The sequence below is a fragment of the Plectropomus leopardus genome, chromosome 13 (assembly GCF_026936395.1).
Source record: "Plectropomus leopardus strain MGB_pleo_1.0 chromosome 13, ASM2693639v1, whole genome shotgun sequence".
Classification (NCBI taxonomy): domain Eukaryota; kingdom Metazoa; phylum Chordata; class Actinopteri; order Perciformes; family Serranidae; genus Plectropomus; species Plectropomus leopardus.
Window position 1 is genome coordinate 35,096,058 of NC_142188.1, and position 22,087 is coordinate 35,118,144.

Genomic DNA, 22,087 nt, shown 5'->3' on the forward strand with positions numbered 1-22,087 from the left:
TTGTCTCATAAATAGAATTTCACTGGGCGAGAAATTAGATTTTCAGTTTAATTACAGTATTTACCAAGACTTTGTTCTTTGGAAAACTTGGTCTTATTTATCTTCACAGTAAAACAAGTTGCTGAATAACATTGGTTAAATGGGCCACAGCAACAGAAGACTGTGTCATAGAGTAACATTTTCTTTCCTTCACCTGACAGCAGCATATGAATCAGATGAAGAGGACCCTGTCCAACATGCACGGCAAATGGGATGGGCACAGTAAATGTTAAAGTCTGTTTTCAGTGTTTTGTTTTGAATATGTAGCAGCATAGAGATGTTTATCCGCTGTCATTTGCCGCTGCTGGTAATGAGCGCTGCTGGTGGCCGTGATGAGGTGGGCTGGTATAAAAGCGGCATCCTCCCACCAGTTCTTCCTTTTGCGCCTCCCTCCGTCATCACCGGCGCGTGACTTTCTTGCCGGAGGTCGCTTGGCCGACAGGGCGAGTGCCTGTGCCCCGCTCCGTGCCCCGTGTAGGTGCTGCTGCATTTGTTGGCCGTAGTAAGTGCCCCCTCTCTCTCTACGGTATGGTTGATGCTATTAATTGGCTAATGCTAGTGTGGTCACAGGTAAACGCTGGTCGCTGCCCGGAGCCCTCTCTCTCCCTCCCTCCTCTCGTGTGTGTCTGTGTGTGTGCCGGCTGTGACCGAAAAGGTATGTGTATCTCGTAGCGCGCACCGCATCATGTTCAGCCATGCTAATAGTATTTTTCTTGGTTAGGTGTTAATGTAACCAGCTGATTGGGGCTTCTGCTTTGCCCTGCTGCTGCTTGGCTTCCACGGCACGGCGTGAAGGCTTAATTGCTTGTTCAAACGTCCTGTGCGTGACGGCTGCTCGGCCGCACGCCACGGGCCGAAGCACAATTTTAAATATTGTAGGCATGAGTGTGTGAGTGTGTAAACGTGTGGGTTACGTTCTGTTACTTTTGGATTATTTGTATGGGTTAATTTGTATTTTTTTTTTTTTTTTTTTTGGATTAACCCTGATTTTGGCTACTTATGCAATTAATTTCTAAATTAGGTTAAAGTGAAAGATTTTCTATATGTAATTCGGTCATTGTTGGGTTTGGGTTTTGTTTTCTTTTCTTCAGCCTTCCTTTATGATTGGTTACATTTATGTTCTGCTTGGGCAGTTATTGATTATATTTTGTTAAATTTAAGCTTGCGACCTGCCCATTAATTATATTTTTTGTTAGATTAGGTTCTGATTTATTTTTTTGTTTTGTATTGTTCTGTTGCAACCCCACTAATTTGTTTAATTTGCCTTGCTTTCAGTTGCTGAAGGCCGGTGGTGGCGGTGGTCTCCCCTGTCTGCTGTGTCCCTGGGAGTGGGTTTCTTCACTGAGTGTGTCTGTCACGTGTTTATTATTTTTTTTGGTGGATCCCTCCCCCTGCACTAGCGCTCGTTCATCCACTAGGCCTCAGCCCCGAATAAGTTTTTTTCCCTCTCCCCTTACTGTGTGAATGGTTGACCAGTGCTTTTAACAATAATTATTTAATAAAATGTGTTTTAATTTTTGAAACCACGTCTCCTGTCTTTTGAGTTAACGAACCTGTGTGCTTTAAGTTGTAAAATTAATTCTCTGGGTGAAATTCCAAGGGTGGCGTTGTCGAGCCCCCTTTTTCTGGTAACAATATTATATTCACTCACCCCCTTATTAGGCTGTCCAAGTGACAACCTAATAATATTAATCATAATTTTATAATAACGATAATAATAATAATAATAAATTATTATCATTATGCTGGGATTTGCACCAAACTCCCAGCGAGTCTCCCCACTGTTAAGCGCGAGCTAACCTGAAAAGATCAGCTGTTCGGGTGCTTCACAGCCCAAGATGCGCTTATTTCGTGGTCAGAAAATTGTAATACTTCATTAAATCATAATGCCACAATGGATCTCAGCCAACATGCATGATGATAGATATTCATATAAGGAATGCACACACAAAAATTCAGAGCTGCACGACTTTCCTGTGCAGAGATTTGCAAGAGACACGTCATACTGTACATAGTACTGTAAGTTAGGCACAAACGCACCGGCGTCAAGCTGTCAGTGTGTGTTCCTCTCCTTTACACGCGTTCACAATAAATATATACAGAAGAGTTATGATTCTAATGACGTGGCATGGCGTATGACGTATCTGATCTATACAAAACCTGCAGCAAGACTTCTAACTGACAAGTTTGAGTTACAGCCCGAGTTACCACGTATTACATGGTTAAAATAATTTAAAAAAATAATTAATTCATAACAGTGTATCTATCTACTTTAGTTCTCTGGGCTTTTATTTTGACATCGTTACTTTTACTTTCGCGTCATGTGACCGTCCTTTTAATTTTTAACACTCTTTTCCATTAAATCACAAAAAGGAAGTGAACATAAACAAAATTCGACCATTATTTTGAAGTTCGATTTCTCGATTGTTCAATCCCGTCTGACAATGAATTATACTTTCATACGCGGACCTTCTTCGAACAAGTACTTTTTTCCCACTACGTTCGACAGCAGTATGTAGGATGGATTTATGGATTTCAGTATAATACATCCATGGAATGTTTGTTCGATCCGTTCCGCAGTATGCTGAGCCGGGCATGGCTGGTTTCCGGTTTAGTGAAGGCGGAAGCAAACAAACCGCTACCGTGTAGCATCCATTTACGGTTTGAAATAGAGTAAACAAGTGACGATGGACGATAGTGCTGAAGGCGTACCTGTGAGATGAATAACGCCTTTCTAACAACTGGAAGTGACCCGATGTACCGCCGTTACCTTCGCATTACTGCCAAATTCTACTAAAACTAAACTTTCTGATTATGTGCTGTTCATGTGAAAGCCCGAGCTGGTTTGCCGGTGACGACTCCTTTTCTTGAAGAGGGCTTTAGTTTAGTGAGTAGAGCACACAGCTTCATTGAGATTAGATATTTTAACAGCGGCCAGGGTTCGATTCCGACTTGCGGTCATTTGTTGTGCGTCATTCCCGTTTTTGCGCCCCCTTTTCTGACCTTCTCTAACTGCACTATCCTAAAGGCATGACAAGTCAAAGAAATAATATTTAGAAAATAAAGAATAAATTCGCTCATGTGTCCCGTATAATTGTACTCCTATTAGCATATATTGGTATGTGGTTTACCTTGTCATGTTAATGACCTTAAAAGATAAAAAAAAATGTTTTGGACAAGGCCTAATTAATAAAGTGTAACACTAGGGCAAGCCAAGGACACCATCTGGTGCGTTAGGTGTGGCCAGCCGTGTGATAGCTGAGCAACTTGTGACACATGCATCAATAGTTGTGCTGTCTGAGCAATGCACTGTGGGAAACAGTAGGCGAGGCAGACTGGTCCAATGCACACTGAGGATTTTTTCCGAATCAGTATAACATCCGGGTATTTCTGGCAAACTGTGTATTTTGCTTTTGTTGGCATAATGCATACTGCATTTTGACCAAATCGGTACATACTGCAAGTGTAGCAGGCGGTTTCGAACACAGCTGTTTCGTTTTCATTGGTGGGTGGTGCTTCAACGCCCTCTTGATCTGATTAGCTCATGTTTGCGCCGTACTCTTCAAAATAAAGGTCTACCTCAACAAAATATGGCCCAGCGGTTAAAGGTGAGGATCCTGGAGGTGATCGAAACATACTCCTACTGCCAACGGTGTGGAACAGAGTAAAGAAGACTTCGCTGGGTCTGGAGTAAATATCTGTTCAATATCCAACTTTTGAATTCATCTCAGCTGTCAGTATTCACACCCATTTCATAATGGAAATGCATTTTCTAGTTCGTTTAATCATTTACACGTGTTGTTGTCAATGTAAAAATGTTCTCTGAGAAAAATGCTAATCTAGAATGTCCCCAGCATGCTCAGTGTATGCAGGCCATTCAAGAACTTGTTTCAGCTTTCAGGACTTGTGTCCATTGTAACCCCACTGCCACTGTGGGGCACTCTGTTCACAACATTGGCACCTGATGTTTTGGCAGTAACAAATAGCTTGCTCACACAATGTCATTTACACTGTTTTCCATCTGCCCAGTCAATGTAAATTCTCTTTGTGTGTGAAGAGAACACTTCTCCAAAGTGCCAGATAGATGATGTTTTGTGCAGAAATTCTTCAGTTGTGCAAACAACTGTTTGCATCAGCAGGTGCAGGTGAAAACAGTGGATGTGGGGTACCTGGTCTGGTGTGGTTACAAGTGGTATGTGGTTGTGAGGCCAGTCTACTGCCCAATGCAGCAACAAGGAACATTGGAGAGGACTTATGGTGATGAAATGAACATTTAGTTTACGGGCAATAGATCTGGTGGATATTCCTGTAGTCAGCAAGGATACACCTGTGTAGTAATGATGCCACAAGTGTCACGCGGATTGACTCTCTTGGAAAAAGAGGAGTGCTCACAAATTTTAACAAATTTTTGACCAGACCAGAGAGAAATAAGTCTTTTGTGTGCATGAAAGTCTCAAATTTTTAACGTAAATCTGTGAAAAATGGGAGACAAAACATTGTGTTAAAAATTTTGTCCAGTGTAGACTAATCAGGTCTATAAAAACTTGAGATAATTATAAAGAATCATTACTGATTTTGCATGATAAAAAAGTAAACTGATAGTCCTGCAAGTACATCATGCACATCAGCATTATGTCCATTTGATCTTTCATTAAAGATCATTCAGTTATAGTCAGGGCTTCACATCTGTACAGATGTTATCTTAAGAATCTTCACATCTCACTGACCACAAGTCTCTAAATACTTCTTTTCTTTTAAAAAATATTATTTATTTGGCATGTTTGCCTTAATTCAATAGGACAGATTAAGCGTGAAAGGGGGAGAGACACAGGACGACATGCAGCTGAGTGCCACAACTTGGAGTCAAAGGTGCTGCTGCTGCAGCAAGCACATCACCTCTGTACATGGAACGCCTACGATACTCACGTGAGCTACTGGGCACCTCTGCATTGCTCAATACTTTATGAGTAAAACAGTCCAATGTTGACATCCAGTACTTTCCATATAGTTTATGATGAATGCATTTAGTCTCTCTGGCAGGTAACTGCACCATCAGCCACAACACATGCTCTGTTAACAGAATTATCCTACTAACTACACAAATCAAATCTAAATCTCACCAGTTCAATGAAAATTAAAAGTTTATCTGAAATGTCATATTGCTGAATCAACATCTTAACCAACCAGCTTTTTGATCATGTGAGAGCCAGGTGTCCCCCATCATGCCCTGGGCGATGTTGTGAATTTATTGTTGCCTACTTGCGCACAACATCAGAGCTAGTCGGCAAAAGCAAAATCAGAGAGCAAAGTCAGACCACAAACCTGACTTGCATGCATTGTACGGCGATGAATGATTTTGCCCAGGCCTGGCTCATCTCCGAACAGCAGTGATGTTTTATTAGCTTCAGCATGTTTACTTAAGAAAAGTCAAGAGCAGGGCACAAAACACTAAAGAAAACAGTTTCTTCACATACCTAGATGTAAGTCCAACTACCATAATTATATCTGCTTTTGAAAAGGAGGAACAGTATCAACAATATCAGGCCTGACAAACTGTGGCTTATGTCAACATCAGCTCCACTGTGGTTGTTCTGAGCATGCTCAGTCAGGACTTCCCTCCATGGCAGTAGAGTCCAGTTCATTCAGAAACCTCTGACACTTGGCCATGAGGACTTTGATGGCCTCTGTGACCAGGACATCTGGAGGCAGGATGCCGGTCGACTCCACAGTAACTGTTTGAGAGGAAGAGATCCATGAGTGGACATTAGGCCTGCACGCTATCAGGAAAGCATGATATATATGAATATATTATATGTCTCACAATAAATCAACAAATTTTGAAGTACACAGTTTAATGTATTTCTGTTTGAGGACAGACCCCAGACAATGACTGGCCTCTGCACACTGAATAAGAAAATGTGATGTGGTGATGTTAATGGGTTTTCAGTGGAGTTCCTGGAAGACATAGGTGCTAATTTTCAGTGGGTCCAAATAAAATTTGTGTTTTTGACAAAATGTAGTTTTAAACTCATTTTGTTATATGGTTCTAATTATGGTTTTGTATGTATGTGTATGTATAACATATGTATTTATATATGTGTGTGTGTGTGCGTGTATATATATATATATATATATATATATATATATATATACACGCACACACATACATACATACATACACACACACACACACACACACATATATATATATATATACTTTCTTGCAAAAACATTTCTATGATGTGTACTTCTATCACACCCGGAAGTTCTTTCATCATGTATAAAAAACATGCATTAAAAAAATTATGATTAAGGTGTAATATTACATCCTTAATTATTTTTTATATATATGTCATGAATAGTACTACTTTTCCATAAACAAGTTTCAAGACGATAGGAAGAATCCTTCATGTGAAACTATAGTTTAAGTATCAAAAAAGTTAATCAAAATGAGATAATATGTCCATTTTATGGAAACATGTATTATGGATGCTTCAAAATAAAGATATTTAAAACATGTATAGAAAAAGTGCCTTCTGTGTAACCTTCTATTATGAATTTGATTACTGTAACCATTCAGCAATACAGTGACATGAAAATATGTTGCCAAGTTTCTTTAGGGTCTTAAATGTTCAGGACATATTTCAACCCAATCCAATGAAAAAATAGTGATTGGTGAGGTCACACACACACACACACACACACACCCACACACAGAGGAACAGACAGAAACAGAGCTCTTTATGTGACCAGCAGACCAGAGAAGGAGAGTCCATGGTGACCGCTGCAGAGAAATGCACTTCTGGTATTAACAGCCAGGTGATTGTTGCTTTGTATTTACCATACACATATGAAAGTAGTATTGATCTTCTCGCATTGTTTTGATTGACTAGGACTTTTGAATTCTGTGTGGAAAGCAGTTATGTGCAATGCATGCATGTGAATAAGGTTTGTGAACGTACAGATAAAATGGTCTCGCAGTCTTCTAAGCGTCACCACATTCTTCAGGTCATCATGTCGGAGGACTTCCCTGCTGCATGTATCCAAGCGACTGTTCACTACTTTAGCAACCTTCTTCCCTGAGGTGGACAATACAAGATGACAGATGATTTTATTTACACAGCTGAAGGACTCAATCCAGACTAACTAAGAATTTAACTCCTCTGCCTTCTATCATCTTTACATTCTTGCTTGGGCACTGTGAGACTATATAAAACAGACGTCTATTAAATAAATGATCAAATGGGTGAAAATGTATTATTTTTAATAAAAGGTTATTCAGTTTTTTCTATTTTTCAAAAGTCTTAAGGGGATACTCTGGCAGTTTCCATCCAGGTTTAATCATGAAAATGTGGGTATTATGTGTAAATAAATTAGGGTAAACTTCCCTCCATCTAACTAGTTTCTAGAACTGTCGAGCTGTCTCTCGAAACTACACAATGTACTTCCACATTTTCTTATTACCCACCACCGATGCCACCACCATGGACACAAAAAGTAAAGGAGTACATCAGGAGGCTAGATTACGTTATTGCACTGACTTTTTCTCACATAAAATGTTTTCAAACACATTTTAACACCCTGTTTAGTTGAAATAGCAAGGTTTTGTTAACAGGGAGCAGGCTCTATACTGCTTCCTGCACAGTGAAAATGGAGGCTGAAAAAACTGAGACCAAACAGTGAAACTAAGCAGCGCTGATCAAATATAAACCAAGTTTCTCTCACTGAGTTACTATTCCTCACTTGAGGAATGTTTTTAGAAACATGGTTCAGGCCGCCAGCTCACTGCCTCTTTGGCTGAAAAATCTTACAAGGCGGTGAGGCCGCCATGACGAATAACCTAGCTATCCTCCAAGCTTATCAGGCCTGCCTCCTGCGTGACCTAGAATGCAAGGCCACCATAGAGACATATATACGGAGCTCAGAAAAGCAACAGATTTCTCTTTAAGCATGATCATATGCACTGCTCAGGACGCTGGGAGAATTATGGGCTTCTCAGTGGTTACCCAATGTCATCTCACCCAGATGAACCCACTGAAAGAAAAAGAAAAAGATTCATAACCCCTGGCCAGCCCACTTTGTCCCTCCTACCCAGCCCAGCTCTGCCAGCTCATCCTACTCGTGGGAGAGGCCCCGACAATCGGAGGTGAGCCAATCTACCCAGCGCTCAACCAGTCGAAGCTGGCTCCCTCACCCTCTCTGCCAGCAGCAGCCCAGCCAGGTGGGCAGAGGTAAAAAGCCATGCAGGACCTTGTTACTCCCTTTGGGGGAGAGGGCATGAACGACACCCTCCTGTCAGGACAATTGTTCCCACAGCAGCAAACGGAAGCTGGTGTTATTGTGTCCCTTGCTATTGAAAAACACTCAGCAGACACAGTCACTAAGCACACACCCTCACAACCCCCGCCCTCTTGTGGTGAGAGGCCAGCACTGTCAAACAGGCTGTTAGTATGGAAGCAACTTCGCTATCCATCTCCATGGATTCTGAACACTCTAAAGAAAGGCCATGCTACAGTTTGCTCGCAGTCCAACATGTTTCACTGTGTTATACAGGCCCAGCTAGCCCCAGTTCTAGTACAGGAGAGATACTTTTGCTTCGTGCCCAAACATGTTTCAACTTCTGTGAGTCTGCAGTTGAATCCCTGGTCAATGCTAGCACGCCTGTCTGGGGACAGATAGTTGCGTATATAAAGGACATCTCAAGCTCTATGCCAGAGTCACACGGTCTCAGCGCATCAGTGGATGGTGATGCCAAGACTGATGGTGGCAGCATCAGCAGTGCAGCAGTACATAAACCAACAAGGCGGAGTCCACTCCACAGCCCTAAACCAAGAGGCATCTCAGGTGCACTTGTGGGCACACAATCACTTACTTTCGATGTCAGTGGCACACATTCAGGGCCAGCTGAATGAACTTTGGATTTGGTTCTACTGAGCCCGTGTCGATGTGTTCACATCACGGCTCTCAATGCACTGCCCACTTTGGTTCACCATTCACAATGACTATCCTCTGCTAGGGAAGGACGTGCTGGCATCCCCGTGGCTGAAAGAAAGGCTCTATGCATTTCCCCCTATCCCACTGATCCAGCAGGTTCTGGACAGAGCCTAATGATACAGCTGATTTCAAATATCTATCTCTGAAGACGGTGTTATTATTAGCCCTGTCTACAGCAAAAACAGACAGTGATTTGATCGTCATGTTGGTGCGGCACTCACATATGACGTTTTTGACTGATAAGCGGCGCATCTCCCTATTACCTAACCCTGCTTATCGGCCAAAAAATATTGGGGCTAGCTTTAGATCTATGCTTGTGGATCTGGTAGCTTTTGGCCCCCCTCGTTTCGCATCAGCAGAAGAGGGGCACTGACATAGACTGTGCCCTGTCCGTGCACTCTAGTCATATTTGGAGAGGACAAGTGAGCTGCGCCATTCTGACCACCTGTTTGAAAGAGTGAGAGCAATTATCATGTCGTTATCATGTAAACAGAGGAGGTGGAGAGGAGGGGGGTACTTAGGGCTACATCTCAGCTGTGACTTTTCTGTTTTATATAAATCACTTTATTTTAAAAATTTGTGTCATCATTGTATGATAAAAACTTAAGATATTCAACCATCAAATGCATTACACATTTATTAAAAATCCGTCGTTGTCCCCAAAGGATCAATGCAGTGCTGCCCGAGGGGTCAAAGGTCATGGCCATTCAGTGTTAGTTTCAGCTTTGCCCCTGACAAGCAGAGATTTTTCTGGATCTGTTAGCAGTTAGCTGTTTATCTGTAAAATGTTCCAAAGAAGAAACTTCTAACATTCTACAGCTCTTCCAGCCTTCCCAGTCCTATCCCAAATTTCTGAATTCTTTTAATTGGAACACGCTATAGGCATCAAATTCAGAATGAGTGTATATTTACAAAAAATGATTAAAAAACTTTAATATCTTGTCTCAGTACTGCATTCAACTGAATACAGGTCAAAAAAGATCTGAACATCATTGCATTCTGTTTTGATTTACGTCTGCTTTACAATTTACGTTTTACACAGTTTCCCAACTTTTTTGGAACTGGAACTGCAATTTGTTTCATCATGACCTCTACAGAGCTGCTTTGTTTTTGATTTTAGATTAGAGAGGTTAGCTGTTACTTACCATTTACATGTTCTATGTCTATAACTCCTCGTGAAAAGCAGCGTTTTAAGCGCTCTGCCTTCTCTCCCTCCACCGGCTCCAGCAGGGTGATCTCTGGGAGGAGTCGGTAACTAGCTGTGGCAACTGGAGAGAACTTGGCATGGTCCTTACCTGAACAGAGAACGATTATCAAAGTACATATCAGTAAGCAATACACAGCCATGACAAACCAGAGTTGGGACCAGGTTTCAGAGTCGCAGTCTTACACGCTTCTCTGAGCTTCCTCTAGCTTTGATCCACACACCCATAATGTAAATATTATAAAAACAGTGTCTGTCCCCGACCACTTCATTTGTTTAATACTAAAAAATAAACAAAAGGGAGTTGTACATGAAAATCTCGCATAAAATTAACTCATCTCCTGTCATACAGCATCATAACAGGAGAATTAAATGCGGACTCTTGAACGTTAGATCCTTATCAACCAAGGCTCATTTAGTCACTGATTTAATATCGGATAACCATATTGATTTATTATGCCTCACTGAGACCTGGCTTTGTCCTGAAGAGTACGTTAGCCTGAATGAATCCACTCCTCCTGGTCATATAAATAGTCACGTTACTTGGCGGGACACTGGCGAAAGGAGGAGTCGCTTCTACTATTTTGATTCAAGCTTAGCAATTCACACTAAGGCCAAGTTAAACTATAATTCATTTGAAAGCCTTTTTCTTAGTCTTTCTCACCCATCCTGGAAAACTTTACAGCCAATTCTATTTGTCATAGTGTACCGCGCCCCCGGCCCATACTCTGAATTTCTATCTGAGTTCTCTGAGCTTATATCAAGTTTAGTGCTCAAATCAGACAAAATTATTATCGTAGGGGATTTTAACATTCACATGGATGTTAATAGTGACAGCCTTAGTTCTGCTTTCTCCACACTTTTGGATTCAATAGGCTTCAGTCAGTGTGTACATAAACCCACCCACCGCTACAATCACACCCTCGATTTAGTCTGTCTGAAGCATTGATATTGCAGATTTATCAGTCTTTCCTGATTCCTGCTCTGTCTGACCATTATTTGATAACTTTTTAATTTTTATTACTTGACTACAAGCCTCTCAGTAAGAGCTACTCTTCTAGATGTCTATCTGACTCAGCAGTGGCTAAATTTAAGAAACTAATTCCCTCTGCTTTGACATCATTACCATGTCTTACAACTCCTGAGCACACTACTACTAGCAAGTCATTCCCAAATTGACTGTCTCATCGATAATGCTACTGGCTCACTGCGATCAGCTCTCGACTTTCCTGTTGCACCCTTCAAGAAGAAAATAATGAAACAAAAAAATTAGCCCCATGGTTTAACCTCCAGATTACAAATTGAAACAAACATCGCGAAAATTTGAAAGACATTGGCGTTAAACCAAACTGGAAGAGTCCGTTTAGTCTGGCTGGACAGTCTTAAAGTCTATAAGAAGGCCCTCCGCCATGCCAGGGCAAACTATTATTCATCACTAATTGAGGAAAACAAAAAACAATCCCAGGTTTCTTTTTCAACACTGTAGCCAGGTTGACTCAGAGTCACAGCTCTATAGAGCCCTGTATTCCTTCAGCCCTAAAGCAGTGGCGACTTTATGAATTTCTTTAATAATAAAATCATAACTATTAGAGATAAAATCCATCACCTCTTACCCTCAACTGACCTGACCCCGGACTCAGATAGCCTGATTATGGCAGCAAGACCAGAAATTTATCTGAACCATTTCTCCCCATTGACCTTCATCAACTCTATACTTTGGTTTCTGCATCTAAGCCATCAACATGCCTGCTAGACCCCATCCCAACTAAGCTCCTTAAGGAAGTTTTTACCTTTATTAGACAACTTTTTATTAGATATAATCAACGCGTCTTTATTGACAGGTTATGTACCCCAGTCTTTTAAAGTAGCTGTCATTAAACCTCTTCTAAAGAAGCCCACTCTCGATCCTGAGATTTTAGCTAACTATAGACCGATATCTAATCTCCCTTTATTTCTAAAAATCCTTCAGAGAGTGGTTGCTCATCAGCTCTGTGACTTTCTCGAGACAACAGTTTATTCGAGGACTTTCAGTCGAGCTTTAGAGTTCATCACTTAGCTTTACAGAGGCGGCACTAGTAAAAATTATGCGACTTATTTATAAGCTTCTGACACAGGTCTGGTCTCTGTTTTTAATCCTATTAGATCTCAGTGCTGCATTTGACACCATTGACCATCAAATCTTACTGCACAGACTTGAATCCTCAAATTGGCCTTAAAAAGGAGCGTCACTAGCCTGGTTTAGGTCATACTTATCAGATCGTTCCCAATTTGTTCACATCAATGATCAACCCTCCGCACATACAAAGGTCTGCTTTGGAGTGCCACAAGGATTGATGCTTGGACCAATCCTTTTCACTTATATATGCTTCCTCTAGGCAACATAATTAGAAAACATTCCTTAAATTTCCATTGTTATGCTGATGATCGCAATTATATCTATCTATGAAACCAGATGAAACTGATCAGCTATCTAGACTTCAAACATGTCTTAAGGATGTAAAAGCCTGGATGAGCCGTAATTTCCTGATGTTGAATTCAGACAAAACTGAAGTTACTGTTCTTGGCTAAAACACCTCAGAAGCTCCTTTTCCAACAATTTAATTTCTCTAGATGGCATTACCTTGGCCTCCTAGCACAACTGTAAGGAACCTCGGGTTTATTTGACCAGGATTTATCCTTTGCCTCCCATATAAAACAAACTTCAAGAGGCTGACTTTCTTTCACTTGCGTAACATGTAAAAATTAGACATATCCTATCACAAACAGATGCTGAAAAATTAGTACATGCATTTGTCACCTCTCTTGGCCTGGATTACTGTAATTCCCTATTATTTGGTTGCCCAAACAAATCTCTTAGGTCTCTCTCAACTGGTGCAGAATGCTGCTGCTGGAGTGTTTTAACGGGGAAGCAAGAAAAGGGATCATATTTCTCCTGTTTTAGCTTCTTTGCACTGGCTCCCTGTGAAATCCAGGATTGAATTTAAAATCCTCCTCCTTACTTATAAAGCTCTAAATGGTCAGGCTCCATCCTATCTGTCACAGCTCATGGTTCCTTACCAACCCTCAAGATCACTGCTTGGCTCTGAAAGCAGGGTTACTTGTGGTTCCCAAAATTTCAAAAGTGGGTTAGGAACCAGAGCCTTTAGCTACCTGCTCCTCTCCTATGGAACCATCTTCCATTTTAGGTCAGGGAAGGCCAGACACCGTTTCAACTTTTAAGGAGTAGACTTAAGACCTTCCTCTTTGATAAAGCTTATAATTAGGGCTGGCTCAGGTTGCCTGGTCCAGCCCATAGTTAAACTGACATAGGTTTAACCTGCGGGGGACTTCCTCTGATATGCTGAGCTCCTTTCCTTCTCTCAATGCTGCCATCAGAAATCATGCATGTCTGTTTACTGCATTGCCATGTGCAAGCTTAACCCAGCTCTGTGATAGCCATGTGGTACTCTCACCACCTGGGGCTCGCGATTACAGAGCCTGGGTCTGTTGAACTGCACTACGCTAATCCCGTTGCCTCTCGGGGCGTTCCTGCTCCCTTGTTTCCCCTAGTTTCCCTGGATCCTGGCCGTAACCTTGACTGTGCCTGACCGTGGTGATAGCTGTGCTGATGCTGCGACCCTGCCTTTTGGTTGTGCTCGTGCTGTGGCTGTACTGATTCTGTGCCCCAGCTCGCCCTGATCGTGGTCTGGTCCTGGTTGCGCCGATGCTGTGATCTTGCCTTTGGACAACTCCCTTTCACATATGCATGAGACTGTTATCATCTCTATCAACATCATCATAGAGAGCAATTACTAATTTCACACCTACCGTTATTGTAATATGACATGCATCTGTTTCTATTGTTCTGTGCCCCCCCTCTCCCCTCTCCCCCTCTCTTTCTCTTTCCTTTTTTGCCATGATTGTATTTCACTTGCTATTTCGACATCTATTGCTCATCTGTCCGTCCTGGAAGAGGGATCCCTCACTATCCTCTACCGATCTTCCTGAGGTTTCTTCCTCTTTTTTTTCCCCGTTACAGGGGTTCTTTTTGGGGAGTTTTTCCTTGGGTGATGTGAGGGTGTAAGGGCAGAGGGATGTCGTACACTGTAAAGCCCTCTGAGGCAAACCTTGTTTTGTGATAATGGGCTATATAAATAAAACTGACTTGACTTGACTTGACTTGACTTGACTTGACTTGACTTGACTTGACGTGATGTATGAACATGGAAGGTGTGTTGTATAATTTGTACAGATATTAAAACATTCGAAAAAAATGTAAAATACCTTATCGATAATGTATTCCACCAAAAAATAACACAGATTTTTGTAAACATGTTTTTGATGAAAGCTCTGTGAGAAACCATAAGTTATTATTATTTTGTCACTTTGGGATCTCAGTTCATGAATAAACTTTTCATGCTAAAGTACATTTTGGATTTGAAAACACGACCTGGAAATCAAACTTCATAGTAATTTAAAATGTAAACAAAGTTGCCCTTGTTCCCCTTAACTGTGTCTTCTGCACTGAGCTGGCCAGTCTCTCATCGGGACACTAAGCAGCTCTTACCGATTCCTTTGACACAGTGCATGACAATGTCCAGCTCCTGTCCTGGTCGTAGCTGAGCAATAAGGATGTCATCATTTACTGGTCCAATGGTGAAGTCTGCAAACACGTCTGCCTGGTTCCCAATGGGGACCCACTTAATGTCCCTGGAATAAACTGAGACGAGCACAGGACAGAGTAGACAAATATAATGCCATTATTGTTTGCTATAACACAGGGATATTCTTTCTAAATTATTTGGTTAGGAGGCTTATTTTCATCAATCACCATCATTTGTTCATCACATCTACTGTTCTTAATCATTTGGTGTCTACCAAAACGCACCCATGTGGTTTAGATACAACTCTTGTGGGTCCGAGGAGTCTTTGCTGGCTTTGGGGTTCCTGCTGCATTTGATCTTCAGCTGCAGTTGAATTGTATCTATTTCTGAACCATGTTCCTCTACAGAATCTTCATCTGGAATAAACAAAACAGAACCAAACATGTTCAGCTCTACTATGTTCACCTTCAGTCCATCTTATGAACGTATGTTCCACCCTGAGGGCGGCAGTGGCTCTGGAGGTAGAGCAGGCAGAGTGTGCACTTGTCGGACAATCTGTGGTTCAATCTCCCACTCCTCCAGTCCACATGTCAAAGTATCCTTGGGCAAGATACTGAACCCCAAAATGCATGTAAATGTTTAACAGAGTAGCAGGTTGCAACTTGTATTGTAGCCTCAGCCACCAATGAATGGAATGAATGAGACATGTAGTAACAGCTCCTCAACAGAGAGTTGCTATACCATCTACCCATACACTACAAGGCCAAATAATTCCCCACTATACTAGTACAAATCTGCTATGATATGTTGATGATAGAACTGGCTAGAAGATAAGAAGTCTACACCAATGAGGTGTAGTTAAATTACTGTGACTTTCCTGCATCTTACACCTAAAATAAAATTGCCACAAAAAAACTAAAATGCATACTTTGATAATGTCTGTTTTTTAAAAACATTGTCAGATGAGAACTTGGTATTAAATATTACTATAATGTTTGTTATATGTAGGGTTTGGATCAGATGGCTGGTTCCATTTTGTGTTGTGTTTGTTAGAGAAAGAAGTTCTACTCACTATCATCACTGTTTGAGCCTTTGATGAAACGATAAGCCCATCCTAATTTTATTTATGTCATGGTGATATACATTAAGCTAATCGACTCGACAATTTTGAGTGGTTAAAAATAAGGTGTAAAAGTCAGTAGGTCATAGCTGTTATTTCATTGTGCCATACACACATATTCTGTTCAGCTCATTTTCAGGTTTCAGCTACAGGTTGTCAGTGTTATTCTTCTGACTATAAAATGGCTTTCTGCATACTCCTATTAACTTGTTTTTATTGAAAGCCAATTCTTTTTGCAGATTGCACAAGTAGGCCAATTAGAAGAGACTGGATCTTGGATAATGACTGAACAAAATGCTTTCCATGCCAAAACCTTCTCATGTGCCTTTTTGTAAACCACTGCAGCAGTGTAAAATGGAAGCGCTGTGGTGAACAGACAGTTGTGTAAGTGTTGTTTTACCAGTGATCCTGTACTCAAACAGGCGAGGGTCAGCTTTGATGGGGACGAGGCCTAACCTGTGGGCCAGGACTTCATCTTGGACAATGGATGTGTTGTTATAGATAAACACCTTCTCTACAGCCATGGTAGGCACCTACAACCAAGAATAATGGAAAATTCTCACAATATATATGCATGAAATTAAAAACTTGCAAGAAACTGCCTAGATGTACACAGTACTTGTAAGCGTAATTGTGTGCTCTTAGAAAACAAACTGAGTAGAAAGGGCAATATATAAACAAAAAAAAAGACTTTAACAATATCTTATGTTAGGGCTGGATGATATGACAAAAATTATCACCATGATCATTTTTTCCCATATCGATCAAGAAGTCATTTTCCTCCATCAAATTAACACCTCAGTTGGACTGTAACTGGACTAGCCATTCTCTGCATGCTCCTGGTTGCTGCACCAGCCTCCCTCGGTGGTTAGGGATAGGGACTGTTGGTTATTCATGAGGGGGAAAGGGGTGCTGCAGAACAGGTAAGGTATTGTCAAAAGAAATGTAAGCACTGAAGAGGGACTTGTGTTTTTAATTTTGGCTTAGGTGAATAAAAGGTAGTATTTTATATTTATTTGAAATGAAAAAGTCACATCCCTGCCACCCCCCTCCTCTGATAGATAAAGTACAGTCCCATAACACTGGCACAGAAGCTAAACAATGTCCTGCTGTGGACGGGGCCGCAGTAAAACATATTTTTTCCAACTAAAAAATTTGAGAGGCCTATCAGTTTAATTGTAGAATACATCTGAATTCACTCCTCTTTACCTTCAACAACAGCTGATAGAGGCAGCAGTAGAGCAGAAGCTCCATTAATTATTATTATATATAATTAACAGAAATTATTGTAACAGTTATAATTGTGTTTCGGTCTATATCATTGACTATATTAAACAATATATGTCCAATAGCAACTAGCTGACAGGGGGCAAATCTCTACCTACTGTGCTGGAATTGTTCATACCTCTACTACCCCCGCTGCTTGTATACTGGGACAAGGAAAGTAGTCCAATTAAATGGCTAATTGAGCTCTAACTGTAGTTCGACAAAACTGTGGATGTAAACATACTGACTGTGGTGTGGAGAATAACACACACAGAAGAGCAGAGGCAGAGCAGAGAGGCAACAAACCGACTGGCTGTTGTTGAGTTCATTTCTGCTGTGTGATAGAATATTAGATCTATTCAAATTGAGGAGAAATGTCCAAAGTTTATCATCATTATTTGAGTTTTTTTCGCGATCAGTTATCATGTTTGTTTTATTACCCAGCCCTATTCATGTCAACATTATGTAGTTGTATGGATACGACAAGAATGAAAATCCTACCTCTGCCAGTAAGATCCTTCTGAAGGCGTTGGCAATGGCTGCATCTATCCCCACCATGTCAAACTCCATACTGCTCTCATCCAGATGCACTATATCAATTCTGAAGTTCTGCATATAAACACACATTAAATCAGTTCACCCTCAATTGTTTAAAAAAACTCACAATACTTAAAAACCCCAATTCCAATGGAGTTGGGACCTTGTGTAAAATGTCAATAAAAACAGAATACAATGATTTGCGAATCCTTTTCACCCTATATTCAAATGAGTACACTGCAAAGACAAGATATTTAATGTTCGAACTGATAAACCTGTTTTTTTGCAAATATTCACTCATTTTGAATTTGATGCCTGCAACACATTCCAAAAAAGCTTGGACAGAGGCAACAAAAGACTGGGAATGTTGAGAAATGCTCAAAGAACACCTGTTTGGAACATTCCACAGGTGAACAGGTTAATTGGAAACAGGTGAGTGTCATGATTGGGTATAAAAGGACCATCCCCGAAAGGCTCAGTCGTTCACAAGCAAGGATGGGCAAGGTTCCCCACTTTGTGAACTGCATGAGCAAATAGTCCAACAGTTTAAGAACGTTTCTCAACATACAATTGCAAGGAATTTATGGATTTCACCGTCTACAGTTCATAATATCATCAAAAGATTGAGAGAATGTGGATAAATCTCTGCATGCAAGTGGCAAGGACGAAAACCAACACTGAATGCCTGTGACCTTCGATCCCTTAGGCGGCACTTCATTAAAAATCAAAATTGTTCTCTAAGGGATATTACCACGTGGGGTCAGGAGCACTACGCACACGCAAGTTAAAACTCTACCATGCAAAGCGAAAGCCATACATCAACAGCACCCAAACACCGCTGGCTTCTCTGGGCCCGAGCTAATCTGGGATGGACTGACACAAAGTGTGCTGTGGTCTGACAAGTCCACATTTCAAATTGTCTTAGGAAATCATGATCATCGTGTCCTCCGGGCCAAAGACGAAAAGGACCATCCAGACTGTTATCAGCACAAAGTTCAAAAGCCAGCATCTGTGATGGTATGGAGTTGTGTTAGTGCCCATGGCATGGGTAACTAACACATCTGTGAAGGCACCATTAATGCTGAAAGGTATATAGAGGTTTTGGAGCAACATATGCTGTCATCCAAGCAACGTCTGTTTCAGGGACGTCCCTGCTTATTTTAGCAAGACAATACCAAGCAACATTCTGCATGTGTTACAACAGCGTGGCTTTGTGGTAAAAGAGTGCAGGTACTAGACTGGCCTGCCTGCAGTCCAGACCTGTCTCCCATTGAAAATGTGTGGCACATTATGAAGTGCAACATACGACAACGGAGACCCCGGACTGTTGAGCAACTGTAGTCGTACATCAAGCAAGAATGGGAAAAAAATCCACCTACAAAGCTTCAACAATTACTGTCCTCAGTTCCCAAACGCTTATTTAGTGTTGTTAAAGGAAAGGTGATGTAACACAGTGCTAAACATGCCCCTGTCCCAGCTTTTATGGAATGTGTTGCAGGCATGAAAAAAACAAGTTATCAGTTTGAACATTAAATATCTTGTTTTTATTATTTTATTGTTGAATTTTTGTTATTATTTTTTGTTTTTACATTCAGCCTTTAAAAAGCTTCATTTGTTTACGCCACCACGGCTCCCCGGAGAGCCTGCCCCCGCTGCTGAAAAAAATCCTAGAGGAAACACTGTATAGGTTGAAGAGGATTTGCAAATCATTATATTCTGTTTTCATTTACATTTTACACAACGTCCCAACTTCATTGGGATTGGGGTTTGTACAATAAGTGCAGGACTCAAGTACTTCTTTCTGTGCACATACACAAATGCATATAACTTAAAATTACCTGCACCAAAATTTTCTTTACAGCACCATTTTATTTTCATGAAAATAGCAATATAAAATAGAATGACTACAATTACCACACTGGGGTTGTATGCATGCACGTTGCAAAGTGCATGTCCATGTCATACCACACTCATGTAGCCATCATGGTTGACAATGCTTCAAATGGCATGCAAAGAAGCTATAAATTCTGAAACATGGATGCTTCTCACACGTTCCTAACCTTTGAACACCAAATTTTTATCAGTTCATCTTTGTGTCCAAGTGGATGTTTGTGCCAGATAAGGGGACATTCCCTTCAGGCACTATGTATAAAATGTATTCATTGCTTGAGTCTCATGGTCAATGTGTGAGATCTGGCAGCTCTGCACAAATATATTCTACATTGAGTTACATGTACAGTTGCATCTAGAGCTGAATTTGTATCCACAGTTTAAATTTTTGTGCATTACCATGCATATGCACATGGTATTCCGAGCCCTCAAGTGTGATTGAAAAAAAACTAAAAGCAAAAAAGTCATTATTTCTTTTTGGGCCAGAAATGTGAAATATTCCAGCTTGACTTTCTTGCTTTTTATAGATACGTATGAATACATTTTAAAGATATAAACATTTCTTATAGCATTTCCCTAAAGACAGCCTTACACATATTAAGGAAAATGGATAGAAAGTGCTTTCTAGAACACAGCTTCTGTGTGCGCTTGATGAGGTCAAGTTAGCTCATTTTATAACCAGATCCTTAACGTCATAAAAGTTGTCATTAGAATAAAGATGATGATAAAGAATTAACGTTTAAACTTGGTTGGACCAACTGGCATTCTCTAAACAACTTAGCTGGTTGTAAACTGCCATTCTACAAAGTAAAGGTTGTGATGCGGCTTCATACAGACAGAGGAGCAGAGCAAAGCAGGGAGGGAAGGAAAGAAGGAATAAGAGAAATTCTAATTCTTTGAGGTTTAGAAATGACTCTGTGTGGCAACGCCAGTGATGGCAAATACATCATTTTTTTCCCCCTATCACCAACAACTATTTTTAGATCTTAAATGATGGAAATTTACCTTTTGAAATTTCTGCATATCCCAAGTATCATCATAGCCAGGGTAGTTGCTTGGGAAATCTGATGTATGAACCTAAAAGCAACAAATAATCATTCAATAAGCAAAAGAATGGACTTGGCTGCAAACATGAAAAATACAGAGCTGGGGGATAAATTTAAAAACTAAATTTAGATCCACAGTGTATTCTTGGTTCTGAAGTGATGCTGATGCTGTTTGGGAGATGGTGTGGATTACTGCCTTGTGTGGCCAATCTGACATTTCTCAGTGATTAACCTGTAGTAAGGCCAGTGACAGCAGGCTGGGTGTGGTGGTGGCTGTTGCATGAATATTCTGCTCAGCACCTGTGACTGGCATACAGATCTCTTCCTGTTATGTAGAGAGCTTCTGGACATCGAACACAGACTGACAGTACCTATCATATTAGCCTATAGTCTATTGTACATATATCATGTAAATAAATAATAAACTTACTGTTCAGTCGCCACGATATATATTGTAATTGTTATATTATAAATTCCTACTGATATTGTGAATACCACTGAGCAAAATCACAAGTTACTACATTCAAGCGATATTCAGTATTTTAAGTAGTCTGGTAGAGCTCACAGTAAGTTCAACCATCAGATATGATTCATCAGGCAAAGCAGAGCGGACTAATGTTATGCGGTGACTGGCAAAGTCCTGTCGTCCTCCCAGAAAGCATCACATTGACAGTGAGATGGCACTAGCTCTCATATTTAATGCCATGAGTGTGCAGGACGGCTCTGTATTACACACACACTATAACACACACTGACTGTCCTGATGTTGAGACTGGACTCCGCAGGCTCTTCTGCTGTTGTGGTCCGCTCCGGCCTCTGAGCTAATACATGCTGTCACACTATGTCCGCTGCAGCTGCCGCGGGATGTTGTCATAAAATCATCGTTAAAAAACGGACTTACATTCTTCACACCAAATTCACCCAGTATTACTCGATTACGGATTTCTTCCACGTTCTTCATGATCGCAGCCATCTTGCCATGTAGCTCATGCAGAGAATGGATGATTAACGCGTCATCTCCGTTCACGGAAGTGAACACTGCATGCTACCAGCTCAAGCCCCCAGGAAGTGCGCCACCCTCTGAAGCAAAATTTACATAGTGGCCGAAAGTGGAACTACAGCGGCACGTGATGCACACTGGCCCAGAAAGACTTTTCCCCATGTGTTAACATTAGGAAAGTACGACGGAGGATTAGGGCCACATTAAATAATTATTTACGAGATTAAAGTCATTAGTTACGAGAAAAAACTCATTATTAACGAGAAAAAAGTCATTATTAACGAGATTAAACTCATTATTAACGAGAAAAAAGTCATTATTAACGAGAAAAAAGTCATTATTAACCAGATTAAACTCATTATTAACGAGAAAAAAGTCATTATTAACGAGAAAAAAGTCATTATTAAC

At 40.8% G+C, this 22,087-nt stretch overlaps 1 protein-coding gene and 1 long non-coding RNA gene across 3 annotated transcripts; one reads left to right on the plus strand and one right to left on the minus strand.

Moving 5' to 3' along the window:
- The first annotated feature begins 387 nt into the window (after positions 1-387).
- LOC121955049 (uncharacterized) lies at positions 388-1,562 on the plus strand. The gene is made up of 3 exons (XR_006106587.2): positions 388-541; positions 610-694; positions 1,315-1,562. It is a non-coding gene; the product is annotated as an uncharacterized LOC121955049 (long non-coding RNA).
- A 3,848-nt stretch (positions 1,563-5,410) lies between these two features.
- On the minus strand, positions 5,411-21,736 carry polr1c (RNA polymerase I and III subunit C). 2 transcript variants are annotated; one of them, XM_042502052.2, is made up of 9 exons: positions 21,581-21,736; positions 20,639-20,710; positions 17,708-17,815; positions 16,341-16,473; positions 15,105-15,236; positions 14,784-14,936; positions 10,179-10,328; positions 7,002-7,118; positions 5,411-5,771 (listed from the first exon to the last, which is right to left on the minus strand). In XM_042502052.2, exons 1-9 carry the CDS (start codon positions 21,650-21,652, stop codon positions 5,641-5,643), a joined length of 1,068 nt encoding a protein of 355 aa, XP_042357986.2. In that variant the 5' UTR covers positions 21,653-21,736; the 3' UTR covers positions 5,411-5,640. The 2 variants fall into 2 exon arrangements, with proteins under 2 accessions (XP_042357986.2, XP_087942794.1); XM_088086668.1 differs by lacking the exons at positions 5,411-5,771; positions 7,002-7,118 and adding an exon at positions 9,327-9,478.
- Positions 21,737-22,087: the final 351 nt, after the last annotated feature.